This window comes from Aulostomus chinensis, chromosome 20 (assembly GCF_037954235.1).
Source record: "Aulostomus chinensis isolate RoL2024-O1b breed Wild chromosome 20, RoL_Achi_v1.0, whole genome shotgun sequence".
NCBI classification, from domain to species: domain Eukaryota; kingdom Metazoa; phylum Chordata; class Actinopteri; order Syngnathiformes; family Aulostomidae; genus Aulostomus; species Aulostomus chinensis.
This window is the reverse complement of record NC_141339.1, coordinates 321811-345000: the sequence shown is the minus strand read 5'-3', so window position 1 is coordinate 345000 and position 23190 is coordinate 321811. Positions and strand designations below refer to the sequence as shown.

The 23190-nt window shown below is 48.1% G+C and overlaps 2 protein-coding genes across 4 annotated transcripts; one reads left to right on the top strand and one right to left on the bottom strand.

Annotated features, from left to right (window-relative positions):
• The first annotated feature begins 1900 nt into the window (after window positions 1-1900).
• ccn6 (cellular communication network factor 6) lies at window positions 1901-9021 on the top strand. Its single transcript, XM_086190471.1, has 4 exons — window positions 1901-2288; window positions 6329-6565; window positions 7001-7194; window positions 7286-9021. Exons 1-4 carry the CDS (start codon window positions 1901-1903, stop codon window positions 7565-7567), a joined length of 1101 nt encoding a protein of 366 aa, XP_086046597.1. The 3' UTR covers window positions 7568-9021.
• On the bottom strand, window positions 8178-21807 carry tube1 (tubulin, epsilon 1). Of its 3 annotated transcripts, none has more exons than XM_086188725.1 (13): window positions 21655-21807; window positions 21372-21445; window positions 14585-14637; window positions 14444-14501; window positions 14145-14260; window positions 12227-12312; window positions 11852-12039; window positions 11608-11780; window positions 11349-11444; window positions 10992-11132; window positions 9856-9996; window positions 9412-9586; window positions 8178-8472 (listed from the first exon to the last, which is right to left on the bottom strand). In XM_086188725.1, exons 1-13 carry the CDS (start codon window positions 21677-21679, stop codon window positions 8314-8316), a joined length of 1485 nt encoding a protein of 494 aa, XP_086044851.1. In that variant the 5' UTR covers window positions 21680-21807; the 3' UTR covers window positions 8178-8313. The 3 variants fall into 3 exon arrangements, with proteins under 3 accessions (XP_086044851.1, XP_086044850.1, XP_086044852.1); XM_086188724.1 differs by having other exon boundaries at window positions 8181-8472; window positions 12227-12348; window positions 21655-21806; XM_086188726.1 differs by lacking the exon at window positions 11349-11444 and having other exon boundaries at window positions 8187-8472; window positions 12227-12348; window positions 21655-21806.
• Window positions 21808-23190: the final 1383 nt, after the last annotated feature.

The following is a 23190-nucleotide window of genomic DNA, read 5'->3' as shown; positions in this document are numbered from 1 at the left end:
GCCAGGACTGTTAGTAACGTGTGGCGTTGAGGAGGAAGAAGCGTTTCTGGTGGAAGTTACAACTTCATGGAGGAAAGAAAACGAGAACGCAGGTGGAGAGGACAAACAAACCCTGTTCAACCAGAGGCGTTCCTGAGGCTGTGTCCTCCTACCTGTCACCTATATGCTCACTGACCTCCTCATGACACATGGAGTCATGTGATACACACCAGTAACAGACCACCATCAGTTCTACTGCAGTAAATGTGTCACTTTGTTAATGCTGACCCTGTCAGAGACGTCTTTGTGTTTACTGAGAGGATGGTGGGCATCGCCCTCAGGTCTGAATCTTTGTAACAAGTGTCTGGAACAAAAGTTAACCGTTCAAAAGCTGGTATTTTGAATTTTTTATATAAAACTAAAAAAATAATAATTAATGGGCCGATATATCATTATCAGAATTTTAAGTACCCATTATCAAAGTCAACATTGGCCCCCAAAAATCTGTCTCGGTCGAGGCCTCATCACAACACAACGGTCAGACGCCGTTGACAGTGGGAGGCGTCCAGGTGTCTGGGTAGGGTCAGCCTTCGTGTACCAGCTCACCCCTCCTCCCAAAGAGACTGTGCGTAGTGAGCGAGTGTGCTCAGCTCACCTGTCACTCTATGGCTTCCACTGAGGATGGAACAACTGCTGGGACGTGGCTCTCCTGAAGCTGCCGCCATCTCTGTAGTCTTTGCCCTCAAGTGCCGGCCCATGTTATCGATAGTTGATTCTGGCAACATCACCGCTGACAGCATTTTGCTCCAATAGGAGAAAAGAAGGGTAAATGCAGTCCACAGTGGTCCTGTTTGCAATACTCCAGTGCAGCATTAATACATTCACAGTTCAGTGTTCTGTATATGCGAAATTGATAGATCAGGATCTAAGTGTGTCAAAAACTCAACAACAGTTGTGCCCACCAATTTCCTTTCGCCTGCATGGATTCCATTATTTGGAAGTGATCTAAAACTCAGCTTTGGAAGTTTTTATAAATACAAAAGATAATTTTTCAGAACAGCTGGTGATTTTCCTCTCAGCTTCCAAGCTTCAGTCGGCTTCAAAGTTTAAAAATCTAGTGTGGTACAGTTCAACAAAATAAAACTGTAACTTCAGGAGGAACCACAACATTGTTCACTCTGGAGATCATCTGTCCAACCTGGAATCATCACACAGTACAACAAACGTAGTATTCAAGCACTCTTCTGACAGGAAGAACAGAAACTAGTGTATTCTTGGTAGTAACACACAGAGGGTCATAGGCCAGTGTCTCTGGTCCTGATCCTGGAGGTGCATCAGACTGGTGAGAGAGCGAGAGAGAATCATGCTACAAGCCAGCTAAGCAACAAACGCCATCTGACGTGATCTGACGACCGGAGACATCTGGCACCAGGCATGGTCCTCACGGTTTACTCGGCACTTCCTGCTGCTGGTATGGGGCATCGCCTCCTCATGTCAACACTAAACGTGCCTGAACCGAACTGTTCTGGTGTGTTTCTCTCGCTGCCTGGAAGTCAGAGTGCTGTTTTCCACGGTCATGAACAAAAAAATCATTTCTGTAGAGGAATTTTGTGTGATGAAGGAATTCATCAGACTCCAAAACCAGGCTGGAGACAATGTTGCATTGCCTAAGTGCCACCATCTTGACTTACCATGGGCTTTAAACTCTCCTAGAGAACATCCAAAGCAGCACAACTAGTAGGGTGGGCCAAAAAGGTGCCCATCATAAAGAGGGATGGGATTGAGAACAGGTATCAGGAATATTTTATGGCTTGAAATCCAGAAAATCCCTGGCGCTTGCCACAGGTTAAGTGAAACCCAGAGGCCTCTTTCCCTTGGAAGCACTCCTCATGTTGGGTAAGATGATGCCAATCTGACATTAATGAGACTAGCAGAAGAGACAGCGTTGTGCAGGAGGAAACCATCGACCCGCCTGTGTTTACTGGTCCATCACTTCCAACCAGCCACCTATGCTTGTCTTCCCCAGTGCCTTACCAGGGCTCCCAACAATGGCCAGCTGCCAACGAGCCGTGCTGGGCCGTCAGCAGCTGAGAGGCGGCAGTTCTGCCATTGGCCCTGTAAATGCCAGCGAGAAAGACCTCAGTGCGCACCAGGGGTAAGCGCCGTCCTGGACGGCTGTGGCTGCTGCAAGACCTGCGCCCAGCAGGTGGGCCAGCCCTGCAACGAGAGGGACATCTGTGACCCCCACAAGGGCATGTACTGCGACTTCTCCGCTGACCAGCCGAGGTTTGAGGTTGGAGTGTGTGCTTGTGAGTGTGGCTCCATCTTTCTGTCACTTGTCTGAGGACACCAGTCTTACACTTTCTATCTCACATAGGAAGCCTTCCCTGTTTACAAGGGGCCCTACATCAGTGAGTGTTGGCAGGTTTATGACCAGTGGGAGGGGCCCAATATATACTACTAGACCAGGATTGGCTTTGGATTTGTGATGTCACAGTCCATATTCAAAAGCATGCTAACATTAATAAATTTATTAAATAAAAATAAATTTAGCGAGTGACGACATGTTTAGCCGCATGCGTTCATTCCATCGCTGGATGTCCAGGTGGTGCTGAGATAACAACGTGGCTCACAGACAATTGGAGCTCCTTCTGGGGAAAGCCTGGTCTGATTGGGAGAGATGGCGTCCATCCTACTTTGGATGGTGCATCTCTCTTATCTAGGAACAGAGGCCAGTTTGTTAGCCATACTAATCCCTGACAAGCTCCCAGAGTTCAGACCAGCAGGCAGAGCTGCAGGTTAGCACGCCCTCTGCTGGTTCCTTGGTGTTGTCACCCACCCAGCCTATAGAAACTGTGTCTGCCCCGAGGCTGTATAACCCTACACCCAAATCTGGAGGAGTAACTTACAGCAACTTAGTTCAAATTAAAACCACTGCTCCAGCTTAATATTCGATCTCTCCCATCCAAGTCTCTCCTAGTGAACGATTTAATTACTAATTATCAGATTGGTGTATTAGCACTCACTGAAACCTGGGTGCAGCAAGATGAGTGTGTTAGTTTAAATGAATCTTGCCCTCCTGGTTACATTAACTACCATGTACCTCGCACCACTGGCAGAGGAGGAGGAGCTGCAATCTATCAGTCAAATTTGCTCATTAACCCTCCACCTATTTGTTCATTAACTCATTTGAGAGCCTGACTGTCAGCTTCTCCCACCCAGACTGGAAAGCAGAGAAACCACTCTTACTTGCTGGGGTGTACCGTCCTCCTGCACCTTATTCTGAGTTCTTAGAAGAACTCCCTGACTTTCTGTCTAACTTGGCATTGAACTCAGACAAAGTCATTCTAGTGGGTGACTTTAACATCCATGTGGACGTCAATGATGATTCTCTGGCCACTGCGTTTAAGTCGCTTCTTGATTCTGTTGGCTTCTGTCAGAGGGTAAACAAACCCACTCACACTTTTAATCACATCCTTGATTTAGTGCTCACTTATGGAATAGAAGCTGACCTCATCACAGTTCTTCCTCAGAACCCCGTCTTGTCTGATCACTCCTTAATTACATTTGAATTTACTTTAACAAATTATATCCTACCTGGGAAAAAGTCCCGCTTCAGTAGATGTCTATCTGACACTGCTGTTTCTAGATTTAGGAGCTTATTCCAGCAGAGCTTGCTGCCACACCTTGTAGTGATATAATGGGAAGTTATGCTGATTCCACCCCACCCAGGTGGACTATCTTGTGGACAGCACTGCAGCAGCACTCCTTGGGACACTTGATGCCGTAGCTCCCCTGAAGAAGAAGGTTATCAACCAGAAAAGAATAGTTCCCTGGTACAGCCCAGAGCTGCGTGCCTTAAAACAGAAGACCAGACAACTGGAAAGGAAGACACATTCCAGCCAGCACGAGGAAGTCCACCAAGTCTGGAAGGAGAGTTTATTAATATATAGAAAGAACTCCGTAATGCTAGAAGCGCTTACTGCTCGTCCCTGATATAAAAGAATAAGAACAACCCCAGGTTCCTCTTCAACACTGTGGCCAGGCTCATCAAGAACCACAGTGCTGTTGAGCCATGCATCCCCCAACTCTCAGCAGTAACGACTTCCTATCTTTCTTTACTGAAAAGATTGTGAACATCAGAACAAAGATTGCCAGTAATGGAGGACAGACTACAGTCCCATAGAAGCACCTCCCAGACTTGGTGCTCACTTGGACAGCTTCTCCCCATCGACCTGTCAGAATTAACTTCTGCAGTCGGTTCCTCCAAGTCAGCCACTTGTCTGCTGGATCCCATCCCAACAAGCCTCCTTAAGGATGCCCTCCCTCTAGTCAACACTTCTATATTGAACCAAATTAATCTTTCCTTAGTCACAGGTTATGAGCCACAGGCCTTTAAGGTGGCTGTCATCAACCCTTTACTTAAAAACCTTCTCTTGACCCAGATGTGTTAGCCAACTATAGGCCAATATCCAACCTCCCCTACATCTCCAAGATCCTTGAGAAGGTTGTCCTGGAGCAGCTACATGAACATCTGCACAGCAACGAGCTCTTTGAAGCCTTCCAGTCTGGATTCAGGGACACCATAGCACTGAACCAGCACTGGTCAGAGTCTCTACTGATCTTCTTACAGCTTCAGACAGAGGTCTCGTCTCTGTCCTTTTGGACCTCAGTGCTGCATTTGACACCATCGACCACAGCATCCTGCTAAAGAGACTAGACCATGAAACTGGGATTAAGGAACTGCCCTAAAATGGTTTAAGTGTTTGGACCTAAACCCCTCAGGGACACCTCTCTAACCAGATCACTACTCTAGATGGCATCACCCTGACCCTGAGGACAACTGCAAGGAACCTTGGAGTCATTTTTGACCAGGACCTTTCCTTCAGCTCCCACATAAAGCATGTGACCAGGACCGCCTTCTTCCATCTGCAGTATCACTAAGATTAGGAATATCCTTTCCCAGAGTGATGCTGAGAAACTGGTGCATGCATTCATCACTTCTAGGCTGGACCACTGCAACTCTCTCCTGTCAGGATGTCCCAACAACCCTCTAAAGAGTCTCCAGCTGGTCCAGAACGCTGCAGCGAGGGTTCTGACAGGAGTTAAGAAGAGAGAAGACATCTCTCCACTTTAGCTTCTCTCCTTCCTGTAGGATCTAGAATCCACTTCAAAATCCTTCTGCTGACTCATCAGGCTCTCAATGATGAAGCTCCATCCTATTTGAAAGAACTCATTAGTCCCTACTGTCCCACCAGAGCACTCCGCTCCCAGAATGCAGGTCTGTTAGTGACTCCCAGTATCTCTAAAACAGACTTGGAGGTGGAGCCTTCAGGTACCGGTTCCTCTACTGTGGAACCAGCATCTCTCCATGGGTCAGAGAGGCAGACACTCTGACTACTTTTAAGTCCAGGCTTAAGACTTTCCTTTATGACAGAGCCTTCAGTCAGGACTGGTTCAGGTAGCTCTGAACCATTGATAGCTATGCTGCTACAGGCTTAGACTGCAGGGGGACACATCAGATTACATGGAGCCCTTCCCTCCCCTCCTCTCCTCTCCTCTCCTACTTGGTGTCTCTCAGTCTCTCTGTGTTTCCACAGATCCACCAGAGCTCCAAACGCCGCCTGCATCGCCCCCCCCCCCCTTTATCCCCTACTATTACACCAGCCTGCGCTCCCCTCCCATGAACCAGTCTACCATCCAGTCCCCCATCAAGCTGGCTTGCTCTCCCTGCGCTCCTCTTCCATGAACCAGTCTACCATCCAGTCCCCAATCAAGCTGGCTTGCTCTCCCTGCCTCCCCTCCCATGAACCAGTCTACCATCCAGTCCCCCATCAAGCTGGCTTGCTCTCCCTGCCTCCCCTTCCATGAACCAGTCTACCATCCAGTCCCCCATCAAGCTGGCTTGCTCTCCCTGCCTCCCCTTCCAGAAGCTTCCTTCTTCAACTGTTATTAACATTTCCATGTTTCCTCCATTCTGTGTTATAAACTGTTTTCTTGTCTGTACCAACATCTCCTGCACGTCTGTCCCTCCTGGTGAGGGATCCTCCTCCCCTCCTCACCCTGAGGTTTCTCCCATTTTTCCCAGTTAAAGTTTTTCTATGGAGTTTCTCCTCAGTCGATGTGAGGCTCTGAGGGCAGAGGATGTTGTTATGATGCCATGAAGCCTGGAGACAAACTGGTGGTGAAAACGGGCTCTTCAAATAAAATTGCCTTGCCTTGCCATATTCAAAAGCATGCCAACATTAATAAGCCTTGAGAGTGTCCGGCACCACCAGCCAGTGGCACCTTAGAGATTTCGTCACTGTGTGAGCCCTGACCTGACCTGACCTGACCCATCCTGTTTTAGACTTGATGGCAGTAGGCTGTGACCTAAACGGGGCCCACTACGAGAACGGAGAGGCCTTCCAGCCCAGCCCCCTCTACAAGTGCACATGCATCGCTGGGGCCATCGGCTGTACCCCAGCGTTCTTCCAGAAGCCTGCAGGTCTCTTACGCCCCACCCAGCAGATGGGCATCATGCCAGCTGGCCTCCTCAGCAGCCAGAGCACCAAGAAGCACCAGCAGGACACCACCTACATGTCAGGTGTGTGATCACGAAGTACACAAGCACATGAGAAGGAGGGAGGGAAGGCAGGAGTGATGGTCTGTGGTCAGAATGGCTACTGGGTTCACTCATAAACCAGAAAACTTTCATCCATTTGGACTAGTTTCCTTGTCAGCCAGAGAAGCAGATCCCCATCACTGGGGTTTCTGTGTGTGTGTGTGTGTGTGTTTGTGGGGGGGGGGGGGGGTGTCCCTGGTCGTCTAGTTCACAACAAGCATTTAGACAATGAGCCCAATGCATCCAGAGACACATCAGGTAGCCTAGGCTTCAGTCCTCATCACTGGCTTAGATGGGATGTGGATCAGGTCTTAAGTGGGTTCTAAGCAGGACCCTCTCTCTGTGTGCCACTACAAAACCCAGCTGTGCAAGTGTGTAGCGTTGTTGACACGGTGCCCTTTCACTGTAACACTGAAGCTTACAGGGATCCTCCTTTAGCCTGGAAGAAGAACTGTCTGGTTCAGACCACCCCCTGGAGCCCCTGCTCCAAGTCCTGCGACCTGGGCATCTCTGTGCGTGTCAACAACGACAACAGCAAATGTGAAATGAGGAAGGAGCGGCGCCTGTGTCTCCTGCGCCCATGTAACAAGAGTGTCATTAAGAACATTAAGGTGAGCTACAAACCCTCTTCAGGCGTTGCCACAATTTAAAATTTGAATTTTAAATATCAACAAATCTAAACGAGGCTATTTCTGCCTGTAGCTGCCAATGGGAAAGACGTGCCGGCCCAAGTTCCAGGCCAAGAAAGCAGAGAAGCTTGCTCTGTCAGGCTGTACCAGCACCAAGAAGTTTAAACCTATGTATTGCGGTGTCTGCACAGACAAGCGCTGCTGCTTTCCCAACAAGTCGCGCATGATCGAGGTCAACTTCAGCTGCAAAGGTGGTACCAGCAACCAGTGGAAGATGCAGTGGATAACATCCTGCGTGTGCCAGAAGAAGTGCCACAACCCAGGGGACATGTTCTCAGACCTGCAGCTACTGTAAAACATGCTGACATGGACTCACACACATCTACTCAGATGTTTGGACAAGTTAACAGAAATTAAAGTACAGCGCACGTGTGCGTGTGTGGAGGGGTGTTGTTAGTTCTGGAGGTCTTCAGGTTGAGCTTTTGCAACAGCTGTAGTGTAAAGAGCGAGTGTGGAACCGTTACATCACATTTGCACCAACAACCACTGATGACACCAAACATTTACTTGAACATTCCCAATAGCGTGTGCAAGACATAGCAGAGCTGCTGGCTCAGGCTTGACTGGGGCTGCTAGGAAAGTCAAGTTTTTAAGTTCTCTCGGATCTTGCTTAAACAGCTGACTAACACAAATCACAAATTCTTTATCACAGCAGTCAGGACAGCTCTCCGGATGATGACAGGTCAGCACCATCATGCTGGTTGCTGTGCTTATGTGGGCGAGTCGCACTAAATACAGACACTCCATAACAGCACACGCTGACAGTTCCTCAACTTTTGGCATTTTCTAGGTTTGTGTTTGACAACCTCACTGTTGAGGCACCTTCTCAACATAGAGCCTCACAACACTGTGCATGACACTCCACAGAGTGAGTTGAAACGTGTTCTCTCAGACAGTGAATCAATCTGATGAGCTCAGAAATCAGAATCAGAAATCCTTTATTAAACCCTTGCGGGAAATTGTTGGATTGCAGTGGTCCATTTCATTTAAATAAATACAAAAATAAATTTGATAAAATCACCCCCTTTGGCGGACGGGCAGTCAGGAGGCAATGCTGAGTCTGGGGGGGTCAGGCATTGGTGTCCCCTTGACGGCATCCAGACGACTGTAATCTTCAATCAGCTCACTCAGAGAATTGAAGGCTTCAGAAAACAAGCTCTGTTCCACCCCCTCGACATGCAGGTAATGATGCAAGTGAGCCTGGACGACAACACACACACACACACACACACACACACACACACACACACAGAGTCTCTAAATGTAAAAGTTGTAATATTACAGGATGTTTACAGTGTCTTCTTTACTTGAAATGTTCAATATAACAGCTTGACAGGTAAATTAGTCAGTGCCAGGATTGTCCTCCAAGCAACAAACACTGCAACACTCAAACTCTGCAGGAGTGTGTCTGGAAACACTCTGCATCTGCGCTAAATACTCATGTGACATGAGGGACTATATACAAGTTGTATGCTGCAAACTAGTGCTGACAAAAGCTTGTAAGAGCACAAATGTAACCTAACTGTTGCTGTTTAACAGCGATGGGGAAAACCCAGTGACTGGGCCAAAGTGACCATGTTCAACAACACTGCTGGTGACGTCACTTCAGATGAAGATCCATTGGATCTCTCACAATCATGTTTAGGCCTGATCTCAGAAGAACAGAGTGATATGTCCTCTAAATGTTTGCTGCAGTCATTCTGCTCCTCTGCTACTATCAAAGAAAAGACAAGTTGTACCTCATGATCATTTTTTAGCCGAGTTGTATTGATCTTTTAATAAAAATCTAAAATGTTAAGCCCTCAATGTTGAGCACATGGTTTGATCTGTTTATTGTGATTAAACCACAGCTATGCCTGAGTGGGACAGTTCTGGAGACGTCTGCTCACTTACCTGTCACGCGGACATAATCATGGTACAGACCCATCTGGCAGTCCTGCAACCGTCACATGCTGCGTACTTACGTTATACTACTGTGGGTATTTCTCTCATGATTGGTGATGGAGCATTAGACCCTTGATTCTAATCAATAGTTCTCCAAAATTACTCACACTAACTAACTAACTAACACACACTCAGGTTCTACAGTGTTGGTTGAGGAGGAAGAAGCAGAACGTGTCCTTTGTGGTGGGCTCGCACCTTCTTCTTGTAGAGCTTGGTGAAGCGGTCTCTCAGCTCCATGAAGGTGGGCTTCACGCATGTGTTGTTGGCCAGCACCAGCAGCGAGCAGGCATGGCCCACAGGAGGCACCGCACACAGACTGGTCTTCCAGCCCTCCTGATTCCATGACACAAAGGGCAGTGATGGCCTGAGCCTAGGGGCACAAGCACGTGTAATCTGTACATGGAACACAACTCCTGTCCCACAGGCTCAAACCCAACGTCTTCATCTCATGATGGTGGAACACAGCAGAATGTGCAATCACCACTAACATGTTCTCAAACACCAAAAGTCTCTGTCACGCACAGTAATGCGCTCCCGGGGGTGGAGCTAAATGGACCAGTCACGAATCACTGTTGGCAGTGCTGAATGGGGGAACTCGCTAAGGGTAAGGTCAACTTTGGGCCTACCAGGGTGTAGTACCTCTCAATGTTCCAGCGGAGGTCTGACACCTGAACTCTCCCCCGGACCAGGAGGGCACAGGCCAGGTAGAGACTGTGTTTGGGGTCAGCTCGGATGAGCTGGTGGTCTTTGCTGAAGGCGTCGCTGAAGATCCGATCCAGTCTGGAGGGAATAGCAAGATAGGATGGTGAACAAAGACCCAGCAAACACACACTCTATTTAGGGCTCAGACGTTTGTGGGACGGCCTGTGTTTGCTCGGGGAGGTTCAGCAGATATTTTAAGCACCTCTGCACTGGTACAGTCGTGTACATTCATATCACCTGGGTGTTACCCTACACAAGCAGTCGCCCTGCAGACTAAACGGCTGCCGCACGCCACTCACACAAGGCAGCCTTCATAGCAGTGGTGGAGGTGGGAGATCAAGGAGGGTTTCAACTTGAACCATCACAGCAGACACAAAGTCAGGAATGTTGGCTTCCATCTGATTGTCTTGTGTTTGACTACAGAATAAATTAACAAGCCTAAACAGAACTTCGCATTTGTACTGACAGGGTGGAGAGCAGAATTGTATAGTTCTTACAAGATTTGGTTCACTTTTATCAATGTTTGAAATGAGATAAGCAAAATGAAGTGATCTTCACACTTGGTTTGCTTTCCAGACGAAGTATTGTGAAAATGCAGTTGTGATGATGGCGTGTCTGGAGGGGAAGTGCTCTACCAGCTGGGTTTGGAGGCCAGACTTTACTTTTGAATACTGACAGGACAAAACATTCATAGCTACATTTTTATCAAGAACAGACATTAGCACCAATTCCTGTAAGCTGAGTTATGAAACACCTTTGGTGATCAAATCAGGCTTAAGGATGAATTCAAAAATGTTGTCCATCGCCGTACTGACGTAAAGGGAATGGACCAATGTTAGGGACCAGTTGTCTAATGTGACCTCAAAAGTAAGACACTGAACTGGACGTGAACTCGCTTTGTCATATACTGCTAATAAACACCTCATTTACACATCACTTAATATAGGACTTGTGTTAAACATTTATTCTGTACATGAGCTCTGCTGTTTGTAACCTTAATGACTCACATACAGACGTCTTGGACATGTCGGCTGTGCGTCTTGAGCTCTGCCGGAGGTGCAGGGACTACGAACCTTGTGGAGGGGACATGGACGTCCGCCAGCGTGTAGAGAGGGCTGAGACTGGGCACCAGGTAGTGGAGGCGGGGGAAGGGGACCAGGTTCATGGCCAGTTCATTCAGGTCCATGTTAAGGCAGCCTTCAAACCTGGCTGAGCTGCAACACAAAATCAACCACTCAGGAGGAGTTTACCATAATTTTGCCCGCACCAACAAATGACACTCCTCTAACGATAATAACTGCAATCCATCCAACAAATTTTACTTAGAGTTCAAAATCAATAATCACAATTTACCTCGAGGAGCTTTACAATCTGTACCCAGAGTAACACACTCTGTTCGTAGAGCCTCGGTCTGAGTGAAGTACAAATACCTCAATACCCTTTCAACAGGGAAAAAGCCAGAAACCTCAGGGGGACACAGAGGACAGCTCCTTCTGCTGGGACTGATTTCACGCTCTGCTCTTTGCCTGGTGGTACAAACGTTAACGACCTGATCAGGCTGCACTTTAGCTGCAGCAGCCGCTCTGCTCGAGGAATCCAACATGCCGCTCGGCCTCACGTTGGTTTCCAGAGGCCACAAGAGCCCGCTGTAACTAGCCACACGAGAGTGAGCTAGCAGTAACACTGTACCTGGTCAGACTGAGCAACAAGTTAGCAACGATGTTATTCATGGCATCGAAGGGCTTTTCCGGACCTCTGAGGCCACCCTGCCAAGAGGTGATGGTGCAGTCTCTCTTGGTCCCTGCCCCCAACCTTCCCCTGTCGGACATCCTTGTGATCTTGTTGACAATCTCGATCAGTGACTGGAGGCGAGAATAACTAATAATTAACTGCAAAAGGAGACGTGTTTGCAGAAGTAGAGAGACTTACATACCTGGTTTTCCACAGGCAGAACACAGTCGGCGTGCTCCGTCAGCTGTCTCATGGCCAGCACGCTGTTGTAGGGAGAGATAACGACATCATCCTCCACAGACGGGTACACAGATGTGACGATTCGACACACCTCTGGGAACTCCTCCTCCAGCAGACTCAGCACTCTGGTCCCCAGTCCAGAACCCGTACCTCAAACATACAACCATTACTTAGCGCAAAGCCTCTGTAGTCAGGGTGATACATGCACTTTCTGAGCGCGAACACACTGTAGTGACACCCATGAAAAATGTCAGGAGGAAATAAAGCACTGATTCTTAGAAATAACAAAGGCTTTGAAGGTGTTGCTGGAGGGGACACTTGTGTTTCCTCATCTTACCTCCTCCCATCGAGTGGATGAGAAAGAAGCACTGCAGACAGTCACACTGCTCAGCCGCTTTCCTCAGCTTATCCACTATCTGCTCCCTGTAGGCAGAGCCATATGTCATGTGACCAACCGCCCTGGATAGGAGAGACCAAGTTATTACAGGTCTGAGGAGAAAACTGGACCAATCTGCTTCTGCTGAGTTCATTTATTCATCATTACATTTTTGTATTTTCATTAGGTTAATTAGTTCTATACCGCCAGCCAATTTGAATATGAGTGCAAACGTGTGTCTCCATGTGTGAGCCCTGCGATGGACTGCGACCGGTCTGAGGTGTACCCCGCCACTCACAGGCGGCCCTAAACTATCCCCCACCAAGTGGGAGACAGCCCAGACGCACTCTCCACCCTGGGGGCTTTTTCAAAAAATTAACCTTAGTATAGGTTGTGCTGGCTTGTGCCGCGCGACGTTTCGGCCAAGGCTGTGGCCTTCTTCAGGCGCTGCCAGACTTAAAATGAGTGTGGAGCTGACTGAGCTTCACAACACTCTTTCCCTTTGCTAAGATAAAGTGTAAGAGGAAGCATAAAATAAGAATAAGAATAAGTTTAAACTATTTACAAATACAGTAGTTATGGCAAGAGTATTGCACAGTTAAAAGAGTAGTGCACTGTTAAGTTATGCAATCACTCAGAGGGAGGGGTTAAAGAGTTTGATGGCCACAGGTAAGAATGACTTCCCGTGGCGCTCTGTGGTGCATTTAGGTGGGATGAGTCCAGCACTGAATGTGCTCCTGTGTTGAACCAGGACTTGATGGAGGGGTGGTGGATGCTGTCCAGGATTGTGTGGAGTCTAGACAACATCCTCCTCTCTGTCACCAGCGTCAGAGTCCAGCTTTACTCCTACAATGTCACCGGCCTTTCGGATGAGTTTGTTTAGTCTGTTGGCATCAGCTACCTTCAGTCTGCTGCCCCAGCACACAACAGCAAACAGGGTGGCACCACAGACTAAGAGAACGTCCTCAGCAGGGTCCTGCAGATGTTAAAGGACCTCAGCCTCCTGAGGAAGTGGAGACGGCAGAGGCCCTTCTTGTAGACCACTTCAGAGTTCTTAGAGAAGTCCAGTTTGTTGTCCAAGTACACCCCCAGGTACTTGTAGTCCTCAACAATGTCCACACTGACCCCCTGGATGGAAACAGGGGTCACTGGTGTCTTAGTCCTTCTGGGGTCCACAATCAGTTCCTTTGTCTTTGTCACATTGAGCAGGAGATGGTTCTTCTCACACCAAGTGACAAAGTTCTCCAGCACAGGCTAACCATAACCTGCTAGGGGCTCTTCACACAAAATGAACGTGGCTCAAAACATCTCTTCAGCTGCACAGCATCACACATAGAGCATGATGATGTCACATCTGCATGTACAGTAAAACCTTTCACAGAACAAGACAATTGTGGTACTGTACAACAGAGAGTAAGGCACCATCTGATAACACTGACCATGAAGTTTAGATGTGCTGCTGCTGGTCATTCTAGTAGCTGTCAAAGTGCTAGCAGCTCCCCTGCTGGTCCTCTGACAGAACACAAGCATCTGGCCCCACTTGATTACAAAAGTTCCATTGTAAAATAATGTCAAGCAGATTGTTGTAACATTATTGTTTTAATATCATTTTTCCATTGTGAAAGAAAAACATGGTTGTAAGGAATTTCTGTTTTAAAAAAGGAGGCAAGAAGATGTGCTAATTATTGTTCTAAAATGTAATGTGTGACGACTTCGATACGACTCTTAACTGTCTGTTCAGGTCCAAACGCCCTGTACTAGGCGCTGCAAGGATGGGTCCCATGGAGACCGTCCTACTGGCGGTTGCTTGCTGCAGTTGTGCAGCAGTCTTTCAAGGTCTTGTGCTGTCGTCATGCTAGCTGGCTAGCATAAAACTCACCAGTTGTTCCCAGACCCCGACACATCTGTGAGGAGCTGCGTGCTGTCAAAAACCTCTCTCAAAGGGCCCTGCAGGATCTCATTGACCACGCCCTCCTCCATGTCCACCAGGACTGCCTGGGGGTCCAGACATATTTGTTGTTAAAGTCTGGCCACACACCTCTCACCCTGCCATCACTCATCACCCAGAATCCAACTGTGATGACCTTGAACCCGGCTCTAAAACAAGCAACTGTTTCTGCAAAGACAAGAAGATGAAAACAGGTCCCCTGCTGGTTTCTAGGGACTGGAGGAACTTACTCGTGCTTTCAGGTGTTGGATCCCTCCGCCGACAGCACATGCTCCCCCGTCACTCCTCCTGCAGAACAGCACCAGATATGAACGTGCTATATTTGTAGCAGGCCAAGCCAACAGTAAGTGAAGGACAGTGGTGGGGGCTACCTGTACTCCACATTACGAAAAAAGCTGCTCAGGGCCTCATCGTACACGCCTCTCTGAAAAAGACAAACACATGCAATTAGTTTTGTCAAGCTGTGTCCACCTGGCCTGCTAGAGTGCCGCTGACACAAAGGGCTGAGTTGGCAGTGATTTCATCTGAACACTGTATGACACAGGTTTTCCCTCCTGCAGTGTTGCTCTGCCTGCTGGAGATGGAGGGTTGCTTCCTCAGTGTGTGTGCTAGTATTTATTTTACTTCCTTGTGACATGGACTTGTTGTTAAGCAACCACATTTTCTCTTCTCAGTAAAAAGTTTGCGGAAATTAATGGCTGTTAACTGTATTTGCCAGTTCATAATAAAATCTGAGAATGAAATTGTCTGACAGACTTGATCATGACTGCGGCCTGTTGATGAGCGCTCTGATACACTGGATGTTGAGCACATGAGAAACGTCTGGATGTTGACAGCAGGAGTTCCTGAGACAAGAACAGGGAGAGCGACCAGCAGCTGAGCTCAGCTCAGCTCCTCCTCAGGAGCTCTGGTCCTGAGTGAAGGTCCCCTGCAGGAAGCCAGCAGAGCCCAACATACATGTAGACAGGTGCTGCACATGGAGCACATACATGTTCATGTCACCTGCACTGAGACTGAGGAGACGATGCAGTTGAGAGCTGATTTGATGGATCCAGGCCACGTAGAGGTGGAGACACTCGGCTCTGTCTCCAGAGACGGAACAGAGCCTGAGACACGGAGCACCGGGACGAACTCAGCCGACTGACTTCTTCTACATTCCTCCAGTTCATAACTCTTTTTTTTAAAAATTTAAGTTAGTCCTTGTTACTTTCCTGAGTCTTAATCTTAAATTCTAATCATTGCAGTAGAATATTGAGAAGATAGTAGTTGGATGGTATCACGTGGTAATGCTCCATCACATTTTAAAATGATTACTCGGAGACTAACTGAAGTTTGGAGAAAAAATATTTGCAAATCAAATCTCAATATGTCAGAAAATTCGTTTTGTCCCAAATCATTCGGCCCTACTGCTCAATTTGGTTAAGGAGTCATAATCATTTTGTGATTATTGCAAAAAACCCCATTGCATTATAATAAACAAATGGTATAAGTCTACTTGTTCGGTTATCAATAAAAATGCACAATACCTCGTTCGCCTACATGCTTCTGACATGTCCATGTTACACGCTTGTGCGAGCAGGAGTACTTCTGTAGCGTCGTAGTTGCTGCATGGCAACAACATAGAGGTGCAACTGCTGTGAAAACATGTCGCCGTCACATTGATCCATAATGAGGGTTGGAATGGCAGAGCGGCACCACTGATGGGCTCAGGACGACAACATGGCTGCCGTAGCCATGTTTGGGATAAAACTACTCAACAGATCAATAATGTTGATTATCGGCCACTTCACTCTGTGTGAGGTAATTCTCTGTGGTCGTGATATTGGATATGGAGTCATCCACCCGGCGAGCAGACAAATGGACTCAGACAAACAGTTAATCACACAAAAAACATTTTTTTTCAGTCAGAAGCTGTTTTGGTAAATACTGGCACCAAGAGTGAGACGTTCTGTCAGATGAAATTAAAATTTCGAGCTGTAACAAAAAAAAATTAAATTGTTTCTAGAGGTGGGTTAAAAATGTCTATATTCCGATATTTTATCGATATACATTTGTAGGAAAGATTATCGATACATAAATCCCAGTATTGATCTTTTAAAATGCATCAGATTTTACCTGTTTATTTTTTTGTTTTGTTTGCCCCTTCAGTCTGGCGTGATTTAGTGCGTAGAGCAACGTTACTGCAGTCAGATGATCAGACCTCACCAGATCCAGGCCATGTGCCTCCGATCAGAGAACAGCAAGATGGCGGAAGGGCAACTTTAATATCCGGCACATTTAAGAGCCGGTGTCTGGCAGCACTTCGGCTTTAAGAAGCAAGAAAACTGCGCCCAACTTGACAAAAATAATGCTGTGCACAAAATGTCCAAAGTAGAAGTAAAGTACAACGGAAATACTACTAATCTCTGGAGCCATGTGACGAGGCATCACCCAGAGGACACTCAGCAACCAGGAAACTACAAGTCCCTGCAACAACCCTCGCTGGAGACAGCATTTGGGACCAAGTTTCCGTCCACGCCTCCACGTGCAGAGAACATCACTTCAGCTCTGGCAGTTTTGATCTGCAAGGACCTCAGACCATCCTGTGAGGTAGAAAATGTAGGCTTCAGACCCTCGTCCACACTGGAGCCACGCTATGTGCTACTGACACGGAAACAACTGAGTCAAGTCACAATCCCAAAGATGTTCAGAGAAGTTAAAAACAACGTCACAACTGCAATGAAATCAGCAGAGAGAGTTGCCATCGCTGGTGACAGCTGGACAAGCAGAGCTACGATTCCTACTTGACCATCACCTCTCAGTCCACTGACAGTCACTGGTCCCTCATGTCCCACCTTGACAAACGCGGGCGATTGAAGCTCGCCACACCGCGAGTCATCCTGCTGAGCTGCTGACGGTTTGTGGAAGTCTAAGTTGCCCTTTTGTTTTGAATGACGGTCAAATATTTAAATAAAAATGCATGATGTTGTATAACTATTGTTTAATGGTCAGTTCTCAATGTAAATATTAATATTTAATGATGCAGCAGGTTAGAGGGTGACTTTTACAATTGAATTTACAGCATTAGTCCTTTGAGAAGCTCTTCCATCACCAAAGCAAAATTGGTATCGTAACTAAAATATCGTATCGAATTGTATTGGACTCTAAATTGACCGTAGGTATGAATGTGAGTGTGAATGGTTGTTCGTCTCTCTATGTTGGCCCTGCGATGGACTGGTGACCTGTCCAGGGTGAAGCCCGCCTCTCGCCCGTTGACGCTGGGATAGGCTCCACCCCCCCGCGACCCTTAATGTGTAGGAATAAGCGGAAGATGACGATGGATGGATGGAATTGTATTGGAAATCTTATCGACTTGGGACCTAGTGTATGGGAATCGTATCGTATTGGGAGGTCAGTGGTGGTACCCAGCTCGAATTGTTTCCTTTCAATTTTTGCCAAATTAAAATATTGGCTGTTGGCAGATGCTGTAAAAACTGAACAATCTGTCCACAGAGCTCCACTGAAGATCTGCAGTCACGTGACCAATGTTAAGGTCACATGTTAATTCAGGATTGTCTTCTGCTGCTAAACCTTCAAAATGCATCACGACTTGCCGTGCTGAACAATTCGCCAACGGTTCATCAACACTACTCCAGGCTGATGGGGTCAAGGGTGGTGCTGTTGAACCAAGGTCGCCTCCTACATCCACCCATACTTCCATCAGCCATCCATCACCCACCCTCTTTCATCCATCTTCTACCATCCCACCCACCCTGTCACACATCCACTCACCCATCATCCACCCTCCCACCCTACATCATCCAGCCACCGACCCACACATCCATTGTCTGTTTGTCTTCACCCCTCCTCCCCCCTATCCGTTTCCCTACCCTGTTGTAAAGCGCCTTGGGTACCTTGAAAGGTGCGATATAAATACAAGTTATTATTTTCATTATCCACTCACCCACACATCCTCCACCCATCCTCCATGACCCACTCACCCACCCATCCTCTGTCCACCCATCCATCCTCCATTATCCACCCACCCACCTATCCTTCCATCAGCCAATCATACATCACATAAGCACATAGAGTCACGATCCCTGCAGGACCAGGGAGGCTGGAGGCAGGACGACAATGGCACAGTGCTACTCACTTATTGGAGGATTTCAGTCAGGTTCCAGGTTCATCCTAGCACAGAAACAGAACCAGTCAAAGGTACCAGTGACCTCCTACTGGTACCAGATGAGGGACTGGTCTCTGTGCTGGTCTGATACCATTGACCACCATATCCTTCTACAGAAACTGGAACCTGTCACTGGTATTAAAGGAACCACACTAAACTGGTTCAGGTCATATTTACTAGGTCATCTCAGTTGGTACTAGTTAATGATGGTTCCTCTGAGACCACTACAGTCAGTTCTGGTGTTCCACAAGGGTCTGTGCTTGGACCAGTCCTCTTCACCCTGTACCTGCTTCCTCTAGGTCACATGATCAGGAAACACTCCATTAATGTTCACTGCTATGCAGACGACACTCAGCTGAACTCATCAATGATCCACATGGAACAAACCAGCTGACTGAACTGGAGGCCTGTCTGAAGGACAGGAAACATGGAGGACCATCATTTCCTTTATTAAACTCTGATAAACTGAAGTTCTTGTGCTGGGCCCAAACACCTGAGGACCACCTGATCTGATGAGACAGGTACCCTGGATGGCACCACCCTGGCCCCCAGCACCACCGTAGGAACCTAGGAGTTCTCTTTGACCAGGACCCTTTAACTCCCACATTCAACAAACCTCCAGGACGCCTTCTTCCATCTACGTAACATCGCTAAGATCAGACACATCCTGGCTCAAGAAGACGCAGAAAAACTAGTCCCTGCTTTTGTCACTTCCAGGCTGGATTACTGCACCTCCCTCCTACCAGGCTGGACTAAGAAGTCCCTAAAGACTCTCCAGCTGGTCCAGAACGCTGCTGCCACGTGTTGACTAGAACTGGTAGCAGAGACCAGGTCTCTCCTGGACTGCTTCTCTGCATGGCTCCCTGTCAGATTCAGAACAGAATTTAAAATTCTTCTTCCACCATCAAAGTCCTCAACAACCAGGCTCCTTCATCCCTGACAGAGCTCCTAGTCCCCTATGATCCAGCTAGAACCCTTCACTCCCAGGATGCAGGGTTCCTGCTGGTTCCTAGAGTTCTAACAGTAGAATGGAGCCAGAGTCTTCAGCTAGCAGGCTCCCCTCCTGTGGAACCGTCTCCCAGTTTCAGTCCAGGACCCAGACCCCCTCTCTAGGTTTAAGAGCAGACTTAAGACCTCCTTGTTGATCAGGCTTATAGTCAGGACTGCTTAGGCTGGCCCTTAGATCTGCTGCTGTAGGCTCAGACTGCTGGGATCTCCCATGATGCACTGGGCTTCTCTCTCCTCCTCCTGTCCTCAGACGTGTTACTAACTCCTCTTCTTCTCCCCTCATCCCAGATCCTGGTGCTGCTGGAGGAGGCTCCAGACCTGAAGAGGCTCCAGCTGCCACCTGTAGCTCCACCTGCTCACGTCCCCATCTGTCCATCAGTCTCTCCTCCTTTCTCTTTCTCTTTGTCACTCTGTCTTCCTCCATTCTGTCTTTGTCTCTGTCCATCAGTCTCTCCTCCTTTCTCTCCCTCTTTATCTCTGTCTCTCTCTTTCCTTCTGTCTCTCTGTCTTCCTCCATTCTGTCTTTGTCTCTGTCCATCAGTCTCTCCTCCTTTCTCTCTCTTTATCTCTGTCTCTCCTCCTTTCTCTCTCTTTATCTCTGTCTCTCTCTTTCCTTCTGTCTCTCTGTCTTCCTCCATTCTGTCTTTGTGTCTGTCCATCAGTCTCTCCTCCTTTCTCTCCCTCTTTATCTCTGTCCCTCTTTCCTTCTGTCTCTCTGTCTTCCTCCATTCTCTGTCTTTGTCTCTGTCCTGCTCTCCTGCTCTCTCTCCGTCCCCACTGATCCTGGATCTGCTCCACCTTCCTGCTGGTAAAGGAAGGTTCTGGTGGCTGCTGTTGCAGGATGTGCTGCTGATGGAGAATTGTTGGGTGGAGGTTCATTGAAGGAGGGAGGTTCTACACCTGCTCTACTCGGAGGGAGGTTCTAGTCCAGAGGTGAACCAGGAAGCAGGTTCCTCCTAGCCAGGCTTTCCTTCAACAAGCAGCTCCTCAAACCCTGAACTCTCAATCAGAGGTCAATGGTATCAGGACGGTGGGTGGGATCTCTCTGTCAATCAAGGCTTCTGCTTCAGGCTCTGTGGCGTCCCCATAAAAAGGGGCGTGTAACGCGTCATGTGACTCTTCGGAAATGGATGGATGTATTTGACCTGTGAGTGCTGGCGCCCCCCTCAGGAACCCTCTGAAGGAACCAGATTCATCAGCTCATCCACACGCAGGTGTTGGTCTCACTGCTGATCAATGCAGGACCTAGAAATGTAACCTGAGGCTTTCCAGAAGGCCTCTGTTGTAGCCATGGGGGCCAATGGGACTACAAACACGCTCAGTACTCAGTGAGAGCGAGTACAACTTGGCCAGTAGCAGAATGCAGTATTGGCGTTCCTCACACACGGCTGCTCCAGCAGGCTGGAATAATGAGGGCTTCCCTCAGCTGGGAGCCTGGAGCGTTGATAGGAGTGACGTCAGGAGAGGTAGCGGATCACTCCGGTCTCTGAATGCTCTCTCCCTCTGAAGAGAACCTCGCTCAGTGATGGCGCCGAGGTCCACCGGATCGTTCAAAGATGGTGGTGCCATTTTCAGAAGAGGTGGTGGGTGAAAGGGCAGCGCTTTTATAGCCGATTTAAGCGGAAACTGTGACCCTCACCTGCTCCAGACCAGGTGAGGGTCACCACATCAGTTACCATGGTGATCCACCCAGGTCAGAAGAGAGACGCCTTCATGACATTGAGAACCTCGGCTCTGGTCTCCACACCTCGCTCACCAATCACCTCACCCCCTGGTGCAGCCCTTGGCTCTACTGGGACAGAGGCAGCAGGGACTGATGGTCGGATTTGGAGACACAGACATGAAAGTGACTTTGCTTCTATAAAGCGTCACTACCCGACGATTGACCCAACCCACACACTCATTCCATATCATGTACACTCCTACATAGATCTCAGTCTGCTGCATGCGCTGCTATCAGTGATGTCTGAAACAAGGACACTTACTGAGTTGACGTGGGCGTGTTCTCGTAGAGCCAGGTCCCAGAACCTCCAGCCCACCTGGTTCCCGCACTGTCCGACTGCAGAACACAAGTGTGACGTTCAGGACAATGTTCCTGACGTCAGTCGCTGATGGCTAACGTTCTACTGCTAATTTGCTTTAGATCAGAGCTAAATTCATTATTCTCAAAATCTACCTGCTTACTAGCTGAGTAAAGCTAGCTCAGTTATCTAACTGGGGTTTGCTAATTTTGTTAACTAGCTGAGTTTAGCTAGTTCAGTTACTCACCCTGGACAACCACTGACTGAGTCATCGCAGCAGCTCGAAGGCTACATCTGCCTAAAGCCGCTTAGAACTATTCGGTCTTGAAGACCCGCGCCCGAGCTGTTTGGGCGAGGGCTGATGACGTCACGCCTCGGCGACAAGCGAGTGTGCGAAAACAAATATTTGTGGTTATTGTCCATAGTAACAGTTTTACGTTGCATTGGAATACCCGGAGTAGAAACGCCGTTTGGTCGTCATATACCTCAAAACCGTGTATTTCTGTTGTAGTTGGTGTATTCAGACACATATTCTGGGAACAAGACGGTCGGTTCTGAATGACTGAGTGGGTGGATCGTCTTTCCTGGTCGGAAACACGGACCCCGCTAATTTTAACAACTCCGTGTGATAAGGATGCCAGTGTCGATGAACAGCTCTTCATAGTGCAAAGGAATAAGGATTCAGAGTATCTGGCGGGGCTCCGCTGTGACGTCATTGATGTGGGCCAGTTGAGGTGAAACTACTGTATCTGAATATGGACTACAAGAGCAATGTCAAACAATCCAATGTGCCACCTGACGCATTCTTAGCGTGCTGTTCCCTGCAGCTTATATTGATAACCTGGTGAAAGTATTGCAAATGAAACAGAACAAGACCAGGTAAAAACCTGGATCGGGCCGGAGGACCATGGTCCAGGTCCACATGGGGTCCGTGTGTCTATTGGCTGAACTGTTGCATCCCACACTTGTCGGTCACTTACGAGTACTTAATAAATCCATCCATCCATCATCCCTCCATCCATCTTCCCCCTCTTCTCCTGTTGAGGGTGGTGGGGGTGGAGCCTATCCCAGCAGCCTTCCCCCTGGACAGGTCACCAGTCCATGGCAGGGCCAACACATAGAGACAGACAACCATTGGCTCTCCCAGCCACGCCTACGGTCAATTTAGAGTCTGGATTAACCTGGTCCCTCTTGATGTCTTTGGACTGTGGAGGAAGCTGGAGTACCAGAGAGAACCCAGCAGGAACAGGGAGAACATGGAGACTCACCCAGAAAGACCCCGTGCTGCAGCCGGGGCTCCACCCACAACCTTCTTGCTGGGGGGCCACAGTGAGGACCACTGCTCCACCTGGGTGCCTCTTAACAAGTCCCAGCAGGACAGTTGTTCATGTTTCAGATGAGCTTCAACCCATCCAGTGCAGCGAACAGAACCAGAAGTGTTCTGGTGTGTTTTGATCTCTGGTCAGAGTGTTTGTGGAATTCAGTTTGATAAAAGAGAAGTGCTTTTAGATTTTGTTAGCTTACATTAATGGAAAACTGTTAGCCACCAGTCTCTGTTAGCTTCAAGCTAAATATACATGGCTGGCTCTTTCTGCATTCTAAAGTCACATTGAAGTAATGAAGGAGGGAAAACATCTTTGTGATGCCTATTAGTGAGTAACTGAAAGGTAAAATATACTTTTTGGGTGAAATATCACCTTCAAAATTTGGTGACGGCAACTGTGAGGACTGAGAGGTCACTGTGGCGGGGAGGTAGCCATGTTTGATATCTGACCGCAGAACT